Source organism: Urocitellus parryii, chromosome 3, assembly GCF_045843805.1.
Source record: "Urocitellus parryii isolate mUroPar1 chromosome 3, mUroPar1.hap1, whole genome shotgun sequence".
NCBI lineage: Eukaryota > Metazoa > Chordata > Mammalia > Rodentia > Sciuridae > Urocitellus > Urocitellus parryii.
In genome coordinates, this window is record NC_135533.1 from 120047183 (window position 1) to 120072201 (window position 25019).

Consider the following 25019-nt stretch of genomic DNA (forward strand, 5'->3'; position numbering starts at 1 on the left):
ACAATATAACAATAAAATTTAGCAATATCACTTGGGGGAAAAAGTTTCTATAATAAAACTAATTTTACCAAAGAAATAAAAAATATTTAATAATCTATGTAATTTGAAAACAATGGTAATAAGTATACATGCCAGTGTGTACACATAAACACACACATATCCCAACACTCCAAGAAAAATTGAATTATTGGTAAAAATAAAAATTAAACCACTTATGTAGCTCTGTGGTAGAGTGCTTATTCAGCAAGCACAGGCCCTACGTCATTCCTAGCACCACAAAAATTAAAATAAAAAATTTTTAATTAACTTACCCACCAAATATATTAAGAATGAAAATCTCTAAATATGCATCAAAATATTTGAGATTTAGGAAAAACTATAAACAGAGAAAGAAGTCTTAAATTCTTTCCTTATTTAAGTAAAAATAAAAGTTTTAAAATAATGTCATAGAAAACAACAATCCAGGGGCTAGAGATGTGTCTCAAGTGGTAGCGCACTCGCCTAGCATGCATGAGGCACTGGGTTCAATTCTCAGCACCACATAAAAATAAAATATTGTGTCCACCTAAAACTAAAAAATAAATATTAAAAAAAAGAACAATCCAAAAGTAAGCAGAAAGGATATAAATAATAAGGGCAAAACTGGAGAACAACAAAAATAAAACTAGTTGGGATAGTAAGGCAAATTGAAGGTTGCTTCTTGGGAAAAAGTAAATAAGAAACACTGATAAAACTACAAGCTGGGCATAGTGGTGGCACACCTGTAACCTCAGCTTCTTGGGAGTCTGAAAAATAAGGATCATAAATTTAAAGCCAGCCTTAGCAACTTAGCAAGGTTCTGAGCAACCTAGTGAGACCCTGTCTCAAAATAAAAATGGCTGGATATGGCTCAGAGGTTAAGAGCCCCTGCGTTCAATCACTAGTACCAGGAAAAAAACAAAAACAAAAAACTGTGACAATCTGAGAGGAAGAGGAAATGTACTTAATTTAATATAAATGAAAATAGAAATAGGGCTGTAAGTAATAGAAATAATATTCTACCAAGTAGGCTACTTCTGCTTTAAAAAAAAAAAAAGTTTTCTATAAGAGAAGTTGAGAAAGTAAATGACCATCTTGATAGATGTTGAAAACTACCCAATAAAACAAGTCTTTAAAGAGTCTAAAAATGAAAACAAGATTTTAAAATATACTCATTACTTTTAATAGTATAAAAGTAATGAGTATATTTTAAAATATTAAAATTTTTCATTAAAACCAAGATCAAGAAACCCATTAACTCCATCATACACATTATTTAGAAGTGCTGACTCAAGAAATATGACAACACCACAACTGGCAAGAGGTACCAAATAAAAATCAAACAAAGCTAAAAACATGTTATTGGTGAAAAGACAATATAGCAAAAACATTCTTTCACAAATCATTTTATTATTATAATTGCTATTTTACTTACAATTTTTGGCAACATTAATAAAATAATAAATTCCATCTGCAAGAACAAGCAAGCAAAATAGACAAGGAAATTCATACAAGAATAATAATAAAATAGTAATCTGGACACATATTAAATATATTTGTAAACAAAACAAAGTGACATTGCCTTAAAAAATACAAAGCTATCAATAGAAAACCAAAGAAAGCTCCCTTTGACTCAATTCACTATATTAACTTTCTTTTGGTTGCAGGCACAGAAATTGACTCAAGCTAGCTCAACTCTAAAAGAGAAGCAAAGCCCTTAATGATTCCTTCCCAGCTTTTTTTGTGAAAATCTAGGAAATTTAACTATATTAGAGAGGGAAGAAAGAAGTGGGGGGAGGGAGGTAAAGTGCCTTTAAGGAGAAAGAATAAGGTTATAAAAAATGTGGGGGAGATTTCTAGTTGTTCTAAGAACCAAAGGAAGTGTTGAACAGTTCAGTGAGGTAGCAAGCCATGCAGGCCTAGGGGAAAGCGTTCTAAGAGAATAGCATGTGCAGCCTGTAAATCAGGAAAAAATATGATTTGCTTAAGGAATAACAAGGCCATTATATCAAAACAGCATATCAATTAGGGAAATGGTAGAGCTGTATCACAGAATGAAAGAGGGAAGAGGTAGGCAGGGGCCACACCACTGGAACCTGTAGTTGGCAATAACTGACAATTTGTACTCCTTAGGAGCATGCTTTAGTGAAACAGCAAACAGTTCACAGTACCACTAACAGTAAGCAATCACTAAAATTTACAACTAGAACATTTCTTACTTTTACCATAGAAACACAATACACAAAAGTCTGCAGATTTTTAAACAGTAAGAATTTCCACCAGAACAAGTGGGACAGTCATACACATACACATACATTTTCTTATATCTAAAGAAAGGGTTCAGGGTAATATTTTCGTAACATGCCTTGGCCCAAGCAAACTAACTGAAAAGACCTAGCAAACCGTTCAAGGTGTGAATGAATTAATCAAATAAGCAAGCATGGAGCAATTAAACACAACAAAATCTACTAACAACCTCTTTTAATTATTTTTAGTCCTTCTTCCCCAAATTCTAATATTATGACCTGAAGATTACCTCTTCCCAGCTTTTTGTGAAAGTTAGAAAATTTAATTAGATTGAGGAGAGAATAAAGGAGCAGGGGAAGAATGAAAAAGACTTTTCCAGACCTATGTCTACAGCCAGGATGCTAGTAGATTCCTTGATTGATGAACAGAGGCTGCTGGGTACCTGCGATGAGGGTAATGAATAAGAGATGACTCTAGAACAAGCCCTGGGAGATAGACAACCCTGGGAACTCACAGCAGCTCAGGCTGCTGATGTTTAGGAACCAATGCTCAGAAAGTACTTCACAGTTCAATGAAACAGCCTTTGGGGAGGGCAAATGGAAAAAGTTCCTCCCTAGTATAGTTAGAGATTAAATAGGAGGATCTATCAGATAAGGACAGACAATACATTTGGGCCATTTTAACTAACTAGAACAAATTTTAAAATTATAAAAAAGAGATTCATTAGTGTAATCAGTTAGGAAATTATAAATACTATTAAAAAAAAAAACCCTACTAACCGTAATATACTCACTTCCAAGACACAAAACTGCAAGCTTCATATACTCAATTATGGTAAGTTACACATGTGCTGAAAAATATAAGGTCCCATATGGGTTTAATTTTAATCAGTCACCCTGGGCTATTTTGGTGCACTGTACCTAGTGTTCTTGGACAAGCCCCCATTCCAGCTTATCAGTGGAAGAACTAAATTTAGCTCAGCCCATTAACTGGACAGTCATCATTTGTATGGCCCCTTTCAGCAGACACTCTGGGTCCAGTACAGTTCAAACTTCAGATACCAGTGCTTCTTTTCCTCGGGAATTATAACATGCTTTATTGCTGTGGCTTATTAGGACAAGGAGAATTCATTCTTCACTAACCTCTAGCCAGAATAAAAAATTCTCCTTTGGATCACTCAACAGGAAATTAATTGGGGCCAGTTCCCATTCTAATTACTGTTGTGGCTTCATATGAAGCTAAAGATACTGAGCAGGGGCTGGGGATGTGGCTCAAGCAGTAGCGCACTCGCCTGGCATGCATGCGGCCCGGGTTCGATCCTCAGCACCACATACAAACAAAGATGTTGTGTCCGCCGAGAACTAAAAAATAAATATTAAAAAATTCTCTCTGTCTGTCTCTCACTCTCTCTTTAAAAAAAAAAAATAAAAATACAGATGCTGAGCAGCTGTTTAATATATGCAGGAGTCCTTCACCAAATGCAGACATTTTTCAAGAATGATTTTGCTTCCTTGGGATGTTCTTCTATTAGGCAAAGACATTCTTAGGCTGTGTTCCTTCTGCCTTGGCTCCACGACTAGAATGTGCCTATCCCTCAACTGGGATAAGGGGTCAAATACTTTTTGCCTAACTTATACATAAGTCTTCACCTCCATCCATGCCACAGCTTCTCCTTCAACATCACACTAAGGCTTTCAAAACCAGGTTATTTTACACTCACACTGCACAGGCACTTCTAAGAGTTCATGAATAAAGGGATCAAGCCATAACAAAGTCATTCCAGTCTGATTAGAGTTAACAGTGAAATGTGTAATATACAGAAAAAGTTTAAAAATAAAATTAAATACTTCAAAACCTCTACAAATTCTGTATATAGAAGAAAGATCTCTCCAGCTTAGGAGTAACATAAAATACTGACAAAATAAATAGGCTTCCACTTTTTTTTTTCCCCCCACTCAAACATCATATACAAGCACCTTTCATATGTTGAACCAGATAGTTAACATAAAAACCAGGTAATATATTATATAAAAGCTCAAAATTCAGGGAGTGGGAATGTGGTGCATGGCTCAATGGTAGAGCAATTGCTCAGCACATACTAGGTCCTGGTTCATCCCCATCACCACAAAAAAGAACGAAAGAAAAAAATTTAAAAACCCTATGCATGAACTTAAATCTCAATTCATTAGTTTCACTATTTTTGGTGCTACTGAATAATGTATGGTTTATATTTTTTGTTTTCATGGTTTTTTTTTCTTCTATTCAAACTGAAATATTTGCTATTGGTTTCCCAAAATAGAATTAATGAGATTTTTTGGAAATTCTATTTTTAGATTTGGGAGGAGATGGTTCAGAATCAGTTGTACTCAGAATAATAGACGCTACATTCACTGATTCTGGTTGACCAGGTTCCAGTGACACTTGAATAACAATTTTTGTTTCAGGAGGCAATCCTTCTAGTTGCTTAGGCTTCTTAAACATTTGATGACATTGGGTCTTGTGCTCCATTTTCTCCTTGAAAGTTAAAAACTGTAGCCGACATTTAGAACACTGGTGAACACCCCTTTCCCAGTGCCTCCTATAATGACACATATATGGTGTTGCAGTTTTGAAAATTTTGAGACAAAAAGGACAAAGTAGATTCTTAGTGTTTTCATGGTATGTTCTAAAATGTGTTTCCACATCAGCAAAGGCTGATGATCTGTAACTGCAAATCTGGCACACATAGGGCATTTCCCCAGGCTTATGATTGTCCTTCATGTGTTCTAAGAGAATCTGATCTGTTTTAAATGACAACTCACAAATTTTACAGACAGCAGAGGGCTCCTGTGGAGTGTGTACACTTTCGATGTGACGTTGTAGTTGGAAGGGAGTGGGAAACTGCCGGTGGCAATGCTGGCAGGTAGTGTGGGTTTCCCAGCTGTCACCCCTCTGCTTCTCAAGTTCCAAATGATGCTTCACATGATTCATAAACTTAACATTTTTTAGAACTTTCAAACAGCTGGGGCATTTAAAGGTTGTGTGAGTTTTCTGTTCTGGCTGCCCATCTCCTTGATGTTGTCCATAGTAAAAGTCACTAAGTAATAGAATCAAATTCCCTTTCTTGGGATCAAAGGTCTTATTTTGACTTGCTAGATCTGAAAATTCTGTTTTTGCCAACCCATTTTCCCTATCAGGATTTATAGTTATAGGCTTTAAATGGAGACTGTCCTTTGGAAAAGCTGTGGGAAAAGATAATACATTCTGAACATGGCTTACTGAGGTATGGACATCATTGGGTGTACTCTGCTGAGGATTATTATTATTAAAAACACCTGGAGGGGACAAAGTTAAAGAATATCCTCCTGTGATTCCATCACTGAGTTTAGGATTTTTGGGATTTATGCTAATTACTTCAGAATTGGAACACCGCTTTGATATACAAGTACTTTCATTCATACCTCCTGAAAGTGCTGGTTTCACTGGATAATGCAATGAACTTGTGAGGGTAACCTCAGGAGAACATGATTCTGAAGAGCTACTAGGCACAACTTTTGGTGAATTACTTTTATCATCAGGCTTAGACAAAGGCTCAATAATAATAGGACTATCTGTTGATCTTGATTCAGATTGAGATACTGGCAACATAGTCACTGTTTCTGATGAAGGGGTCACATGACTTGTAGGCTGCAATCTACGAACAGTATCTTTTCTTCGGCAACCATACTTTTTTCTCCGTGAACATGAACCTGGGGTTACTCTGTTCAAAATATTTGAAACAACTGGTTTTGAATTTGAAGACACCCCAACAAAGATCAGTTCAGCATCTTCATTTACATGTTCCACCCCAACAAAGATCAGCTCTGCATCTTCATCATCTATTTGTTTGGTTTCTTTTATGTTCTGTGGTTCTGGATCCTGTTCTTCCTCACATAACACACATGGTTGTTCCATTTTCTATTTTTTTATTCTTGAAGGTAGCCACAAGTCCCAGTGCTTCCTTTGTATAAACAGCCACCTAAGTACAAACACAGTAAGTTCAGAAAAATGCATTATTTAATTCTTCTCTAAAATTCTGAGGTAGTTATTAGCCATCCTCATTTTACAGACAAGAACACTGACACTCAAGGAAGAAAAATGGCAACTTAAAACTGATGTACAATAAAGTCTAGAATATCACAGTTTCATAGCTTTGCCCCACGCTAATAGTAACCTCTTCCAATCAAAATCATTAAAAATAATATAATAAAATAGGGGCGGGGGTTGTGGCTCAGTGGTAGAGCAACTGCCTTGCATGTGTGAGGCACTGGGTTTGATTCTCAGTACCACATTTAAACAAACAAATAAATAAAGGTCCATCAATAACAAATAAAAATAAAAATAAATCATATAATAAAATGTATTTTTACTTTCACAAGTGTTTTTTCAGTATCTTGAATACAAAAATTTTTATTCCTTAGACTTAAGATAATAGCTATTTTTAAAAGCACCAACTATTCCAAGATAGTTTGTTTCACAGTAGAATTAAAGGAAAAACATATTAAATATATATCAATTGATTCATCTAGACTAATTCCTAAATCATTATATAGACAAGAGTTAACAAATTTAGAGAGTAAGAGTATCTACACATAGCCAACAAATAACATAATGTAATGTCACTACTTAGCATGTGTCAGACAGGCAAATCAGGAATAAATTATCTTGATAATCTCATCTCAGTTAATGGCCTAATCCATTCACTGATATCTACTAAATTTCTCTCTCCAGTTCTGACTTCCCCACTGAACTTAAGTACAACACTGTTCCTTCAAATCCACCTCAGTTTGTTTTCCATATGGAAGGAAGAATGATTCTGTTAAACCACATGAAATTTTTTTCATCACTGCTCAGCTCAAAACCTTCCAAGGGCTTTCTGATCCACAAAGAGTTAAAAAGGTCAAGTACGTCCAATGTCTAGAAGATCATACTTCCAACCCCAGATATATTTTCATACTCCTTTTCCCTCACCCACTTCACTCTACCATACTAATTTCCTCACTACCTCATGAACACACAAAACCTTGCTTACAACATTTGTATTTCTAATATGGTGTTCATTCATCAAGATACTGGCATGGCTGGCTACTCATCAACTTCAGGGCTCTCTGTTCCAAGCACCATTCTCAGAGAGGTTTCAAATATTTCAAACTATAACCTCTTAACTCATACTCAAATTACTTCCCTCCTCCACTCCACTCTTTTACTGGGATTGAACTCAGGGACATTCTATCACTGAGCTACACCCCCAGTCCTTTTTTATTTGCCTTTTGAGATAGGTTCTCATTAAATCACTGAAGCTGGCCTCAGCTTCCCAAGTCACTGGGATTACAAGTGTGAGCCACAGCACCTGGCTCACTTCCCTTCTCTTTCACCATCAAGTCCTACCTTCACTTAACATAATACAAACTTAACTTCTTTATCTTGATTCCTTCTTTTTGCCCAGTAGCAAAACCACAAAGGATAGAGACTGGATCTTTTGTTGACTGTGGAATACCCAGCACAAATGCTTAGTTTGTTAAATGAACCAACAAATAGTAACTCTCATAAGATCTTCTATTTATAAGACCTTAAAATTGATATTAAAAAAGTCTCTTATAAAAAGACTGTGCTCCAATAATTCCACATTTTCTACGAATTTACTGAGAAACTTCAATTCAGAAATTCTGTAGGCTAATAAACAACTGAAAGCAGCTAGCCTTTTCAAATAGATATAGATTTTTTTAAAATCAAAACCAAGTTAAAAAAAAAATAAAGTAAAATTATATGGAGTTGGGGCTGGGGATGTGGCTCAAGCGATAGCGCACTCGCCTGGCATGCGTGCGGCCAGGGTTAGATCCTCAACACCACATACAAACAAAGATGTTGTGTCTGCCAAAAACTAAAATAAATAAATAAATAAATATTAAAAAGTTCTCTCTCTCTTAAAAAAAATTATATGGAGTTCCACTATATACTGACATATATAAATAATAATTGTCTCTATATTACATGAGATATACTTAAATATCTTCTATTTCATTTTTCTTTTATAGATCATGACTCAAAATCAATTAAGATTCATCAATGGGTCACAACTAAGTGGTCTGAAAAACATTGATCTAAAGCAAGCAAAACATAGGCATGGTTCGCAGCTCACTGGACTTTAAGACTCGGTGTTGTTGTTATTTTGCAGTACTGGAATTGAAGCCAGGCCTTGCATATTCTAGGCAAGTGATCTACTACTGCATAGCTCACTGATTCTGAAAACATGTCAAGATGCATTGTGGCCTCTTCAAATCAGCATAACCCAATCTATAAAAATTAAACTGGCATCTAAAATATGAGACACATGATACATTAATTTTAATGAGAATACCAGTACCTAACTTTGGAACATACAGATATTATCTATTCCTATAAACACATACATCACCTTGCAAGTCAACTAAAGAATACAATTAAGCATAACAAAAATTATTCATTTTTTTCCCCCTCACTTATTCCTCTTACTTTATTTGCCCAACACTGGTAAGATACTGTGGCAGACAGTGGTGAATGCATGAAGCTTATTATCTAGTGTGTCATGAATAGTATAATTAACAACCTGAAAAATTAAGTCTATATATAATGTCACATATATATATGGCAGATTTGAACATTGCTCTTTGGAATCAGCTAAAATAGGTTTGTCTGTACTACTTTCAATTACCTAACTCCAGGATGGTGCCACTTAGCCCAGAGTTTTTCAACCTATGCACTTAAGATTTTGGACCAGATAGTTCTTTATATAGAGGAATTCTGGGTGCATATCAGGATGTTGGCAGCATTTTTGGCCTCTACCCACTAGATATGGGTACTAATTCCCCAGTGTGGCAATCAAAACTGGCCCTAGACATTACTAAATATCCTGGGAGAGAACTCCTACCCAAATCCAGTCTTTTTCTCAGTGTCACGTCTACGTTTCTAGTACTGACTTCTACCATGAGATGGTATGCCTTACCATCCACAAACAAAACAACAACAAAAAAACCTTCAAATCAAAATTATTAATATTCTAATAATTTGACAACTAATATGTTTATCAGATTATTTGAAGATGGAATTTAAAGCCAAAAAAACTTCTGTTATATGGAGGATATGCAGAGAGCCCTAAATGCATGATTCCTGAATTCTAGTTCTGTGTTCTCTCCAAAAGAAATGATTTAAAGCATGCCTATTTCTGATGGTAATATCACTTACATCCTCAAAATTCGTTAAAAAGTGTTTCACTGGATTCACTTTTTCACTGAAAAAAATAATAATAAAAAAACATCTGTTCAAACCTTCCCCATCTCCATCAAATTAGTCATAGTATCTTATAAGTGATTAGATCATTGCTCACTGTAACCACATTATTTCCATACTTATTAATGTCTCCACCCATGCTCTAGCCTGACTTCTAAGTTTAGGATCCACAGATTACTACATATTTGTACACCTGTTTCAGACCTCACAAACTTCTACCATGAGATGGTATGCCTTACCATCTTCTCTTTGTACTTCAAATTATATGTACTTGTCACCACTGAATGGATCTTAAACATCAATGTAATTATACTGTTTCTCTCTTTCTAATTGTTAAAAGAGTCTTTCAATTCTAGAGATTATACTTTAGATTATGCTATAGATTAAACTGTGTCCCTCAGAATTTTTAGGTTGAAACCATAACCTCCAAGATGATGACTCTTGAAGATGTTGCCTTTTCAAGGTAATTAGGTTTAGATGAGGTCATGAGGGTGAGATCCCCATAATGGAATTAGTGCCTTTATAAGAAGTGACACCATAGTTTTGTTTCCCCTACTCCCCATCCCCACCTATATAAGAAGTCAGTTATCTACCAGCCAGGAAGAGCACTTGCTCTAAGATGCTTCAGCCTCCAAAACTGAAAAATAAATTCCTGTTGTTTATAAAGAAATTAAGGGCTGGGGATGTGGCTCAAGCGGTAGCATGCTCGCCTGGCCTGTGTATGGCCCGGGTTCAGTCCTCAGCACCACATACAAATAAAGATGTTGTGTCCGCTGAAAAACTAAAAAATAAATAGTTAAAATTCTCTCTCTCTCTCTAAAAAAAAAATAAAAATAAATTAAACTGGGGCTGGGGATGTGGCTCAAGCGGTAGCACGCTCGCCTGGCATGCTTGGGGCACTGGGTTCGATCCTCAGTACCACATAAAAATAAAATAAATATATCATGTCCACCGAAAACTAAAAAATAAATATTAAAAAAAAAGAAAGAAATGAAACTGGATTCCAATAATACTGACTTTCACTCAGCTGATCCCAGTTAGGTTTTTGGCTGTTGTCCACACTGTCAACCCAAAGATGAAAAATGAAAAGTGGAACAAAAATCAGGAATAAAGGTAGTTAAGTATATGACTGAGTGCACTACAAGAACAGTATCAGACAATGGTATTCTTAGAAAACTCATTATTTCTTCTCCTCTAGGTATCTAGAGCCCCTTCTTCACAAATACCCCAAAATGGATGAATGTATAAACCCTTATTTTCAAATTGACCAGAATCTTGACATAATAGGGTAGGAGGTTGGACATGCCAAGAACTACTAGACCTGAGGGTCTCTCTCAAAAATCAACTCCCATCTCCACCAACAAAGTCATTAAAGGCCATAAGAGGAATAAAGGAAAGTTTCTTTCCAAAGACAGCTAAGGGTCAGAGGATAACGATCCACCTTCAAGGTTATTTGTGTGCATCCAAACAATGGTCTTTTCTAGTGGGATTTTGGCCTAACAGTTCTTCTTGAGTAATTTCTGAGATTAGATCTTAGGCCATTAGGACTCCTCTAGCACCTGCCCTACTATCTTTCCTTGCCTATCACTCTCTTCAACCATCACTGTTCCTCTAAACTCCTACTCAAATTCTCCCTACATACATCCACAACACTCTTGTCCCTAACACCCAATAACTTCTCATATTTGATGCCTTAGAATATAATACCCATCAAACAAAAACCCATGAAGGAAACTGGGTGCTTCATCGGATTCTTAAAGACTGCATGAAATATTTACATTTCATCCTAGGGGAACGAAGTAAAAAAAAAAAAAAAATTTCAGGTTGGGGATGTAGCCTGCCCAGTGGTAGAGCTAAAAAGGCCCTAGTTTTGATTCCCAACAGCCCCAAAAATAATAAAAATAAGTTTTCATAAATATTTATAATAAATACTTTACATAAATAAGCTAAAGTTGTATAAAACAGGGTCAATACTAGCCTGGGAAACTATGAAGTGTGTAACTATTAAACCAAGGTTGCTTCTTGTTAAAGGATAAGACATTTTTATACATTGGACTAGAGAGAAAAATTAAAAATTCATAGATCCATGCCACTATTACTATTCTTGCTACCTCTTCCATTCTTCTGCCTTTAATCCACTCTAATCCAATCACAGCAGTAACCTTACTGCTCCTTCAGACACTCTTGCCCCATGCCTTGAATGGATAGACATTCTATCTCCTTCAAGTCCATGTTCAAATTTTCCTTCTCCATAAGACTTACCTGACCACCCTATCTAAAATTACAATACAATTAACTTCCCTCCTTCTACTTCCAGTCCTGTAATCCTACTCAACTATTTTTCTCCTAATCCCATAATATCTCCTTCTCACCATAGAATTTATGCATTTTACTATCTTTCATTCACCACTGAATTATCAGTTTTCTGTTGCAGTAGTTTCTGGTTTTGGCCTGTTTTTGTTTACAAATCTCTCTCCAATACCTAGAGTAGAATCTGGCACGTAATAAGTATTCAAACATTCATTAAAGAAAAGATTATCTAGAAGTTAGAAAAAAAAAACTCAGCCAAGAAAGATGGACTGAGGGAAAGAATAAGAAATATTCAAAATTGGAAGGCAGTTAATTTTCTTCAAGTCAGGGCACCACAGACATGCACTGTGACAAGAAATATGAGCTCTGTAATCTGGGGATTTAGAAGAATGCCTATAGCCACATCTCGTCATGAAATTAATAGTTTTGGGAAGCCTTCTCCCAGAATAGTATGCTTAGAGTCCTTCATGGGATCTTCTCTGAAGCAGTGGAGCGAATTAGACTTTATCCTTGCGAGAACAGAACCCTGGTCAGAAGAAACTACAAAAGAAGATAATGAGCAGGTTGGCAATTGAACCTAAAAAGTGACCTTGTTAGTTCAAAGGTAAGGTTTTTTTTTTTTTTTTTTTTTTATTAAACTGAGTATTTGGAAAGGGTCTGGAATTATCAGGTGAGAATACTTACATAAATGTTGATGAACAACAACAACAACAACAAAGTGAACTAAAAAAAAAAAAGACAAGGTCTATTTGCTCAATGCACAGCAATAGGATGAGGTCAGTAGAAATGGCAGAGTAAGGATCTACAAGTAGTTGTTCCTTTATCAAAATCAAGTTTTTCAGATCCTGGACAGTTCCTGGAAACAAAGAAAAGGCTTGCAAAGGGGCTGCATTGTGGCTCAGCAGTAGAGTGCTCACCTAGCACGTGCGAGGTTCTGGGTTCGATCTTCAGCACCACATATAAAATAAAGGCACTGTGTCCAATTACAACTAAAAACTAAATATTAAAAAAGAAAAGAAAAGAAAAAGCTTGCAAAAATCAGAGGACTCCGGAAATGTGGAAAATGTTTCCTCAAAAAGTTGGTGTTTCATTTCTTCAGAAAGCTGAAGAATTAAAAAAAAAAAAAATGGGGGGGCGGGGCGAGAAAGAACAAAGGAAGAAGAGGAAAAGAAAGAAAAAATTTTAAAAATGTTACAAACATACAATTATCATATGACCATGTAAGCAAGCTACATATACAAAAGAACAGAAAACATGTATTCAGATAAGTGTATGTAAACTCATATGTAAAGCAGCTATTCATAAGAACCAATAGGTGAAAACAATGCAAATGTCTATTAATGGATGAATGCATAAGCAAATTATGACATATAGCACACTACAGAAAATTATTTGGCCATAAATGAAACAAAATACTAATACATGTTATTAAACTGAATAAACCATAAAAACATTCGAAATGAAAAAAGTTAGACACCAAGATTACATCTGATCTCATTTATAGGAAATGTCCAGACTAGATAAATCCATGAAGACTAAACAGAAATTGGTGACTACCAGGGAATAGAGGGGAAATGAGAAGAAACTGCTTAATGAATGAGTGATTTTAGTATGTAATGAAAGAACTGTGCTAGAAATAGAGACAGCAGATGTTCCACATCTCTAAATGCCACTAAATTTTTTCACTGTAAAATTATTCTGTGGCTATCAATTCAATGAATTATTTTTAAAAATACTATTTTTAAAAATAGTATACTATTACCAACCATACTAAAATAATCATAAATGAATACTTTGAATAATTCTATGCCAACAAATTAAATAAATTCTACACAATATAACCTATATAATGGACTCCAAAAAAACAGAAAATATAATATACCTAAAACAAGAGATCAAGTTAGCAATTAAAAAAAAATCTCAAATAAAAGCCCAAGATGAAATAGCAAAGGTGAATTCTACCAAATATTTTGTTTCCAGTGCAGGGGACTGAGCTCAGCTGGGCAGGCACTCCACCTCTGAGCTACAACCCCATTCTCTATCAAATGTTTTAAAAAGATTAACATCAATTACTCATAAACTTTTCCAGAATTAAAAAGCTTTCCATTTCATTCAATGAAGCAATACTACTCTGATACCTAAATGAGAAAAAGAAATCACACCACAAAAAAATTCTATAGACTATATACCCTTTTATAAATACAGAAGCAAAAATACTTAACAAAATCCTACCAAAGTCCAACACTATATAATAAGCATTATACATCAATTAAATATAAGTTAAAGAAGGCAAGTATGGTCCATACTATAAAAATAGAACATAATATCATTTTAATAATAATAAAAAGAAAATGTCCAGGCACGATGGTATATGTCTATAATTCCAGTGATTCTGGAGGCTGAGGTACGAGGATCAAAAGTTCAAGGACAGCCTAAACAACTTAACAAGGCCCTAAGCAATTTAGTAAAACCTTGCCTGAAAATAAAATAAAAAATAAAAAGGGCTGGAGATTTAGCTTAGCGGCAAAGCCATTCTGGGTTCAACCCCCAGTACCAAAAAAAAGAAAAGGAAAAGAATAAAATGCCAGGCACAGTGGCATTAATCTTAGCAACTTGGAAAGCTAAGGCCTCCCAATCAAAAGTCTGGAGTCAGCTGGGGCAACTTAGCAAGACGGTTCAAAATCTTAAAAAAAAAAAAAAAAAAAAAAGGTTTGGGTATGTAGCTCTATTGGGGAGCACTCATGAGTTCAATCCCCAGTAACAATAACAGAAAAATAAAAATAAACTACTAATAAAGAACAAAAAAATCACACCTATCTGCAGAAAGGAAAAAAAAAAAACTTTGAGAAAATCTAACACTTTTTCATGATTTTTCACAAGAAAAACATTTAATTATGACAGAAAAGAACTTTCTCAACCAGACTAAGGTGAATTTTTTTTTTTTCCCTGGGGGAAAAAAAATTCCTACAGCTGGCATTATATTTAATGGCAAAAAGACTGAAGCCTCCCAAGAAGACAAGAGTATTCACTTTCACAACTTCAATTCAACATTGTACTGGAGGTTTTACATTCAATGGCAATCAAGAAAAAAAAACCTGACATAACAATAAGATTGGTTAGGAAGACCGTAAATCCACAAAACAAGTTTTCAAACTAATAAAGAGGTTAATCAAGGTTGTACAACACAAGATCAATATAAAAAATAAATTTCTAGATTCCAGTAACAAACACTGAGAATGAAATTAAGTAATTCCATTTGAACTAGCATCAAAAAGAACAAAATAGGGATAAATTTAGCAAAAAAAAAAAAAAAAAAAAATGCAAGATTTTTATATAAAAAAAGCACTGAAATCTTCTGAGTACATTGTTGAAGAAATAAAGAATACCTAAATAAATGGAAAGACATTCTGTGTTCATGAATAAGATTTAATATTAAGATGGCAATACTCTCAAAATTGATGAAAATCCCAGCTCACTTTTTCTCAGAAACTGAAAATCATTTGGAAATGCAAGGGATCCAGAATATACAAAACAATCTTGTAAAACAATGAAGATGGAAGACTCACACTTCATAAATTTAAACACAACAAATATCTGCAATCAACAGCATGGAAATGGCATAAGGGCAGAAACCTAAATAAATGTTATAGAATTCAGAGTTCAGCATAAAACTTAAAAAGTCCCTGAAGACAGGTGTGGTGGTACATACCTATAATCCCAGGTACTCGAGAAGAGGCTGAGGAAGGAGGTAATAAATTCAAGACTAGCCTTGACAACTTGGCAAGACTCTGTTTCAAAAATAAAATAAAATAAAAAGAGGTGGGGAGGTGCTCAATGGTAGAGGACCTCTGGGTTCACCACACACACACACACACACACACACACACACACACACACGCAAAAAAAAAAAAATCACCGATTTTGAATTAGAATTCCAAAACAATTCGATTGGGGGAACAGAATAGTTTTTTCAAAAAACTGGTGAAAGAGCCACATGCAAAAAAATGAAGCCAGACCCCTGCTTCGCACTATTTAAAAAAAAAAAAAGAATCACAGACCTAAATGGAAGAGCTATAACTACATAATCTTTTAAATAAATAAATAAGATCAAACAGATTCTTAGAAATGACATTAAAAATATAATTGACAGGGGCTGGGGATGTGGCTCAAGCGGTAGCGCACTCGCCTGGCATGCATGCGGCCCGGGTTCGATCCTCAGCACCACAAACAAACAAAGATGTGTCCGCCGAAAACTAGAAAATAAATATTGAAAAATTCTCTCTCTCTCTCTCTCTCTCTTTAAAAAAAAAAAAAAAAAATATATATATATATATATATTTGACAAAAGACAGACTTCACCAAATTTTGAAACTTTAAACTTCTGTGTTTCAAAAGATAACATCATGAAAGTAAAAAGACAATCTATAGAAAATACATTTGTGACTCACATATGTGATAAGAGACTTGTATTTACATATATAAAGTCCTCTAATAATGGAAGACTAAAAAGAAACCCCAGTTGGGCACTGTGGCACACACCTGTAATCCCAGAGACTGGGGATACTGAAGCATAAGGATAGCAAGCAAGTTCAAAGCCTGACTCAACAACTTAGCACGCAAATCTGAAAATAAAAACAAAGAAAGGTCTGGGGATATAGCTCAGTGGTAAAGTATCCCTGCATTCAATCCCTAGTACCAAAAAGAAAAAGGAAACCCAAAATAAAAATGGGCAAAGAAATTAAAAGATATTTCTCCAAAGATGATATAAAAATGCCCAAAGCATATATGAAAAAGTGTTAAACATCACTAATCAGAGAAATACAAATTATCACCTCACATCTATTAGGATGGCTACTAACAATAAAAATTTTAAAATCAGAAAGTAACAAGGAAGTGGAGAATCTGGTTCCTCAGGCAGGATCGTTGGATGATAAAATGGTACAACTTTATGGAAAACATACAACCTCCTAAAAAATTTAAAAAAAGAACTACCACATTATCTGGCAATTCAACTTCTAGGCAAATATCCAAAAGAACTGAAAGAAGGGTCTAAAAGAGATATTAACACATACATATACATAGCAGGACTATGCACAATAGCCAAGAGGCAAAAGCAAGCCCAATGCCCATCAACAAACAAATGAACAAAATGTGTTATACAGGTACAATGGAATATTACTCAACCATAAAAAAGGAAGGAAATCTGGTTGCATACTACAACATGGATGAATCCTGAAGATGTTACGCTAAATAAAATAAGCAAGTCAAAAAACACAAATACTGTATGATTCTACTTATATGAGACAATTAAAATAGTCAAATTCATATAAACAAAAAGTAGGATGGTGGTTAGCAAGGGCTGGAGAAGACAGGAAAAAGAGAAGTCTGTTTGTTACTGGGTATGGTTTTCAGTCTTACAAGATGAAAAAGTCCTAAAGATCTATTACACACCAATGTAAATACAATGAATTGTACACTTAAAAATGGTTAGGAGGATAAATTTCTATGCGTTTTTTACCATGTTAAAAAAAAAAAAAACAGGCAAAGGTATGAATAGATATGTTAACAAAGACAAATAAACAGCCAATTAAAACATCATGAACTATTTCTTAACATTATTAATCATTATGAAAATGAAAATGAAAATCACAATGAGATTACTTCACTAGGTTGGCTATAATCAAGAAGAGGAACTAAGAAGTATTGCAAAGAACATCAAACTGGAAGAATCATATGTTGTTGGTAGCAATATAAAATGGTTAACTACTTTGCAAAACAATTTAGCAGTTGTTCAAAAAATATAGTTACCACATGAGTCACCAATTTCATTCCTAGGTATACCTAGAAGAACAAAAACATTCAGTTCACACTAAAACTCTGTACACGAATGTTCAGAGCAGCTTTATTCATAATAGCCACAAAGTGCAAACAATTCAAATGTACACTCATCAGTTGATAAACAAATTGTGATATAACCATACAATGAATATTATTCAGCCATAAAAACAAATGGGATACAGGTATAACATGGATATAAGCTGAAAATATGCTAAATGAATATTTCCAAAGATGACAAGACACAAATACATAATACTATATGATTCCACTCACATAAAATGTCTAGAGCAGGCAAACCCACAGAGAGAAATAAACTCGTGCTTACTCTATACTGAGCAAAAAAAGAATGAAGATTACAGTAGGTTGAAAATAGTCCCCAAAATATCAAATTCTAATCCCAGAAAACTATATTACTTTATTTGCAAAAAGAGTCTTTCAAGATAAGACCAATGATCTTCAGATGAAGGAATTCATCTGGATTGTACAAGTGGCCCCTAAATGTCATGTGTCTTTGTAAGAGAAGCAGAGGGAGATTTCACAGGTATATTAGGAGAAGGCGATATGAGGATGGAGGCAGAAACTGAAGTAACATGGTTTCAAGCAAAAGAACGTCATGTTCACAAACTAGAAGAAGCAGAGAATGACTTCTCTGGCACAGTGTCCAAGGTGAGGACAGCCATACCAATATCCATCTTTGAGTGGGTGGTGTGGCGGGGGAAGAGGTTATTGAAGATTGAAACCAGGGGCATTTTACCACTGAACTGTATCTCCAGTCTTTTTTATTTTTTGAGACAGGGTCTCACTATGTTGTTGAGGCTGGTCTAAGCTCACAGCCCTCCTGCCTTGGCCTCCCAAACTGCTGGGATTATAGGAATGAGCCACCACACCTGACCCATCTTGACTAAGGTGCAGTGAAACTGGTTTTGGACTTCTTGTCTCCAGAACTAAAGAAGAATAAATTTTTGTTAGTAATTTTCTTATAACATCCAAAAGAAAGTAATAAAAGAAGTGACTACTTAATAATGGTCTTTTAGATTGAAAAAATGTTTTAGAATTAGATACTGTTGATGGCTGACCTCTATACAGTGAATCTTACAGGACATTATCTCTTGATTAAAGGAAAACATGTCTAGCAATAAACTGGTGTGACCCCACGACCCAACAACTGATAGTAAATTTTCAAAGCTCCCTCGAAGACCCCATTCATAACATAGGTAATTAAGATTATAGTAATGATGCAAGCCAATCTAGCCAACAAATATACTTAAGCTAGTATCAAGTAGCGTCAATTCATAAATCTGCATTCCACCTGGAATAGTTATATTTCGCAGAGTAAACAACCTATTATAAAGGACTTGGAGGACCAAATTAGTTATGAGTAGGGTTACCATATATCTTGGTTTGACTATATGAGTCCCAGTTTAACCTGTTTTGTATATATTTTAATAATCCCATTTTTCTTTTTTTTTAATATTTTATTTTACTTTTTCTTTAATTTTTTAATATTTATTTTTTAGTTTTCGGCGGACACAACATCTTTGTATGTGGTGCTGAGGATCGAACCCGGGCCTCACACATGCCAGGCGAGCGCACTACCGCTTAAGCCACATCCCCAACCCCATAATCCCTTTTTCATTCATTTTTTAAAAGTATATCTGTTTAGATAATAAATTCAACTTAGTTATAGAGATTCTGGAGATTGTAAAATTCATGAAAGCACATTCCACACAGATTCCAGATGGGCCCTGTCATGAATCCCTATGTATCTTTTAGCTCTCTACTACTGGGAAGCCCCCACGCAGAAAAATACTAGTAAGACTTCTTGGGAGTATCCACATTTTTTTCCCCCAAACTTACATAATACCATTAGGAAGTCAAAAGTTGAAAGTTATTATTTTTTGACATACTGAACTGATCTTAAGGCAATACTCCTGCTTTAGAATTCCCGATCAAAACACAGAAAGGAGGGAGAGATGGGGAATTTTTTTATTTTTTTCTTAAAGAATTTAGGAAGAAATTGTTACTCTATGGAAGGAGATCATAATGGATTCTGTGTGTGGTTAAGCATATAAAGTCAGGGACTGGAGACGCAGCTCTGTGGTAGATGGCTTGCCTATCATGTGTGAAGCTCTGGGTTCAATCTTTAGTACTGAGAAAAAAAAAAACTGACATAAGTTTGGTAATGTTTGATGTTCACTGCTTTATGGTGAACCATCATTATAAAATGTATTGAATCAGTAGAATTAAAACATATTCCTGTCTAAAAGACCGAGAAACAGAAATAATACAAACAATGATACAAAGCATTTAGTTTTGATAAGTCTCTTGACCAAAGAGAAAAGGTGGAGGGAAGAATCAAGGTGGTGTTTAAGAGAATCGAAGTACATCATTCATTCAACTAAAATTTGGTGAGCTGATTAACAGTCAAGAGCTAGTATAAAAATGTATCAGTAATCCAAACAAAAACCCTCTCTTCAGGGAGCTAATTTTCTGTTAGAATTAATCAGTAAATAATAATTTTTTTAAAAAGATGGTTATCGGGCTGGGGATGTGGCTCAAGCGGTAGTGCGCTCGCCTGGCATGTGTGCGGCCCGGGTTCGATCCTCAGCACCACATACCAACAAAGATGTTGTGTCCGCCAAGAACTAAAAAATAAATATTAAAAATTCTCTCTCTCTCTCTCTCTTCTCTCACTCTCTCTTTAAAAAAAAAAAAAAAAAGATGGTTATCTATATGCTAGTGAGAAAAAGTAGGAAATGAAGGCAGGTTGATATTTATAGGACATGGTTAGGAGTATTTGGGAAACAGTATTCTAGAAAAGGAAAACAACACAAAGGCTAAGAAGGAGTACTTAACACATGTTAAGAACTGGTCAAGAAGATAACAGGCAAGCCAATTATAAGGGAGACAAGGTAAGAGATGAGGCTTTTTAAATGTGCATTTGTGGTCAATGACAATTATAGGAAGTCAGATCATATGGGCCATTCTAAGTTCTCTGGCTTTTACTGAGTGTGATGAGAGACTGCTGAGATTTTTAATGGTGTGACTTTCATTTCAACAGGATTGTTCTGGCTGGTGTATGGAGAAAAGACTTTAGAGAATAACAGTGGAAACAGAACACAAGAAGCGGCTGAAATAAAACAGACAAAAGATAATAATAGTAACAGGATGGAGAAATAAAGATACTAAGGAGTCAAGATTCTAGATTAAATCTTGAAGGGTCACAGATTTGTCTGATAGACTGCACATGAGACATGAAAGACAGGACATATAAGTGATGATGTTGTGCCAGCAAATCTATTAGCAGAATTCAGAGAGATATGGAGAAGACATCCAAATTTTGGAATCTTCAATCTGTAGCATTATCTAAAACACAAGTCTGATGACATAACCCAGGGGAAGAGTCTAAAATCCAAATCCTGAAGTATTCCACTTTTAGAGGTCATAAAGAAAGAACAGCAAAGGAGATCAAGAAGCAGTTAATAACCAACTGGGTAGGAGATGAATCAAAAATGTGAAGCATCCAGAATTCAAATAAAAAAATTTTTTTAGGAAGGAGGAAATGAATCTGATAAATGCTGCAGGTAGATCAAATAAATCAACTAAAACTAACCACTGGATTAAGCAATGTGGAATTCATTGATGACCTACACAAGAGTGGGTTAAAGAGAGAATTGGAGGGCCAGATTCTGTGACACGCCTGTAATCCCAGTTCAAAGCTAGTCTCTGCAAAATCGAGTCACTAAGCAACTCAGTGAGACCCTGTCTCTAAAATATAAAATAACATTGGGGATATGGCTGGTGTCGAGCACCCCTTAATTCAATCCCCTCGAGGTACCACCGCCCCCCTGCCAAAAAAGATTGGGAGAATAGAAAATACAGACAACCTGAAATTTTCCTAAAAAGGAAAATTTACTTTCTTATGGACAAGCAAATATGAAATAAAATAAAGGGGAACATAGCATCAAACAACAGATTCCCAAGGAGAAGTGACAGTAAAATCAGTATGTTTGCTATTAAAATTATCGAAAGCAACAGAAAACTTAACCCAAGAAAAAGAGGAGACTTGTTGGAACAATATGCTGAATAAATAAGTACACAAGTCTTTGTTTCATCCATTGTAACAAAATGCCAGAAATCATATGGAGAACAACTGGAATGGTGGATAAACAGGTACAAGAGCCAGCCTCTCTCATGGCCCCAGGTGAACCCCACCTCCTGGTATTCACACTGTTCTGCAGCCCTTTCACACAATGTAAAAGGTTGGCCTGTGCAGAAAACACACAAAGAAGAAATGATGGGGCTGGGGATGTGGCTCAAGCGGTAGAACACTCACCTGGCAAGCGTGAGGCCCAGGTTCGATCCTCAGTACCACATACAAACAAAGAAGTTGTGTCTGCTGAAAACTAAAAAATAAATATTAAAAAATTCTCTAAAAAAAAAAAGTTAAAAAAAAGAAGAAATTATATGTCTCTTCAGATATTAAGTTATAAAAAAGACACTGCTTCATCTTAGGTACAAGCTCTCCCAAATTAACTCACTCTAAGGGAAGCCAACTGGTATGACATAAGCAGCCCCATGGACAGGTCCAATCAGTAACTGAGGCCTCTTGCCAAGTAAGAGATTAGAAGCAGTTCATCTAATTCTAGTCAAGCCTTCAGAGACTGCCAATCTAGTCAAAAGTTTAACTGTAGCCTCATGAGAGCCTAAGCCAGAATTGCCAGCTAAGCCACTTTTGGATTCCAAACATTCAGAAATTATTATGTAATAAAAATGTGTTATTTTAAGCAACTAGGTTTTGAGATGGTTTGTTAAAATAGATAACTAGCTAATACGAGTTGAATTCACAAATCTGTGGGCACAGAATTTACCTATTATCTTGCCTACTGACCTGGAAAAAAGTCTGTTAACCTCCCCTGTCAAGTCACATACAATTTACCTAATGAAATACAGTCTTTAAGAAAAAGAGTATAAGTGAGTTTGGTGGCACATGCCTATAATTCCAGCTAGTTGGGAAGTTGAGGTAGGAGAATCACAAGTTCCTGGCCAGAGTTAAATCCTAACTCAATACAAAAATAAAAAGAATGGGCAATGTAGCTCAGGGATAGAACAACCCTATTCAATCCCCAGTACAATTAAAAAAAAAAAATTAAAAAGTATAGTAATGAACAAGTTAACTCCACTTTAACAAATAAAAAATTTTCCCTAAATGACCCATTTTAATGCATTAGCTGAAATCTTAGGGTATGTGTACCAACCCATGTTAGCCTCACAACATAAGTCAGCCTTACATAGCTCTAACTCTCTATGGTGCTTACTTTTTCAAGAAATGAAGTGAAAGAATGCTGCAGCCACCACATTCTCCTTTAAGAAAGCAATTTAGAGGGCTCCAGAATATTTAAATCAACAATCGCCTCAATTTATCATATACATTCAGATTCCCTCAAGAAATTTTAAACAGTAAGTTTTAGCACAGGAGAGAATGAAAAGGAAAATTTAATTGAGAAAAGAAACAACCTTGGTCCTTATGATACATACTTCTCTCTTACCTCAAATGTACACTGAAACTTTTTAAGAACTTGAATCGTCCAAGGAGAAGGTCACATCCTTAAGGCAACCAAAGAGAAGGATTAAGGTTACTTCCATGTTTCAAGGATATTTAATATCCTGTTGCCGACTTAAGATTGCCATTTAGATGTTTATTAACCATCTCATATCTAATCAGAAAAGAGAATTCAATTACTTTCCCCAAAATCTATTCCTCCTGTCTACCTTAACACCCCATCTGTAAACTGCCCAAATTAATAATGGCTCACTGGGATCCAGTGGGCTGCATTAGCCGTCCAGAAGGCCCACAGTAAACAAACAAGAAAAATAAAGAGGCACTGCGATATAGCAAGGAGTCCAATAAATGGAATTTTAAAAAGGTTGAGACACTCTAAGGGTTCAGGGCCTGCAGATATACAGAATGGGGGGTGGGGCTGGAATTACAAACTGGTTTATGATTTTTAAACACCAAAATTAGGCTCCACAAGAGACCACTGCGGGGCAGGGGAGAAAACACAAGGCAGGAGGAGGGTGTACAGGCCCCTTCCTCAGGAGGCCTCGCTGGGCCCGGCACCAGTGTGGGGGAGTTCCGCGGGGTAAGGGGAGACCGACTGAAAGAGGCGCCTAGTCAAGTTAAGGAATGGAATGTGTGAGGCGGCGTGGGGCCCACTGGGTCCCCAGCCCCTCACGCCTTTTGGCGTGAAAAGGCCTCTTGGGCGGCGCAAGGCCACCGGACGCGGTGTCCGAACCTGGGGGGGGCTGCAGCGGTGGATTCTTCCTCCCGTTTCCCCTCAGGGAACGCTCGAGCCGCGCTACTCCACCAGCCTTACCGGCGCTGATCAGTGGCGTCCCCGTGAAGCCGGCCAAGAAACAGCCCCGAACACGCTCCCTGGGCAAAACCCGCAGCCACACCACCTCCTCGGGCCCCAGGGGCCACCACCGCCGCCAACGCCACAGACGTCTCCACACGCGCGCCCAGGGCGACCTGTGATTGGCTGCCAGGTGCGGCGAGCTCGGCTCGGCTCCAGGCGCTACAATTTGATTGGTCACGAAGTGCGGGTTCTGCGCATGCGCGCACTCTGGTGCCCCTGGTGGCTAATGGGCACGTAAGGTCGGGCTGAGGAGTATCAGGCCAAGGTTATGGCTGTAACCCCTGAAGTTCTGGGATCTTGGACCATCCAGGTTCTAAAGCCAGCCAAAGCTCGGCGCTGGGGTTGGGCTCACGGTGCACTCAGAGATAGTTTGCCTTCATTGTCATTATTCCAGGTGTGGTGCCCTTTCTATAAAAGCACTAGCTAACTGTCCCAGGCATAAGAAACTTGACCAAGCAACTGAATCTTGAACCTCATGTTGCATCCGGAGCTAACCTGCCAACTGTGTTAATATAGCTTACAGTGACCTAAAAAGAGATTTTACTATTTTTTTCTAACTGAATGAAAAACAACAAACAATATCATTTTGTGGCATGAGAAAATTATATAAAATCCAATTCATACCTTATACCTCCAGGTATTGTCTGTTTCCTAATAAGACAGAAAAATTTATTAATTGTCAGAGACTATATCAAATATTTACTATCTGGTCCTTTACCAAAACAAGTTTGATGCTGGATACCGTGCTGGTGCACACCTTGTAATCCCAGCAACCCAGGGGTCTGAGGCAGGAGGATGGAAAGTTCAAGGCCAGCCTAGGCAACTTAATGAGACACCTCCTTCCCCTGTTTCAAAAAAATAAAAAGGGCTGGAGATGTAGTACAGTGGAAGCTGTACTTTTGG

The 25019-nt window shown here is 36.2% G+C and overlaps 1 protein-coding gene across 1 annotated transcript; it reads right to left on the reverse strand.

Annotated features, from left to right (window-relative positions):
- Positions 1–1466: 1466 nt before the first annotated feature.
- On the reverse strand, positions 1467–24221 carry Znf280b (zinc finger protein 280B). Its single transcript, XM_077796040.1, has 6 exons — positions 24075–24221; positions 23247–23304; positions 22034–22103; positions 17668–17700; positions 15569–15647; positions 1467–6262 (listed from the first exon to the last, which is right to left on the reverse strand). Exon 6 carries the CDS (start codon positions 6196–6198, stop codon positions 4567–4569), a length of 1632 nt encoding a protein of 543 aa, XP_077652166.1. The 5' UTR covers positions 6199–6262; positions 15569–15647; positions 17668–17700; positions 22034–22103; positions 23247–23304; positions 24075–24221; the 3' UTR covers positions 1467–4566.
- Between the last annotated feature and the right edge of the window lie 798 nt (positions 24222–25019).

Bases quoted from the DNA above. Each gene is read 5' to 3' on its own strand.
- Znf280b (XM_077796040.1), bottom strand. From the start codon at position 6,198: ATGGAACAACCATGTGTGTTATGTGAGGAAGAACAGGATCCAGAACCA.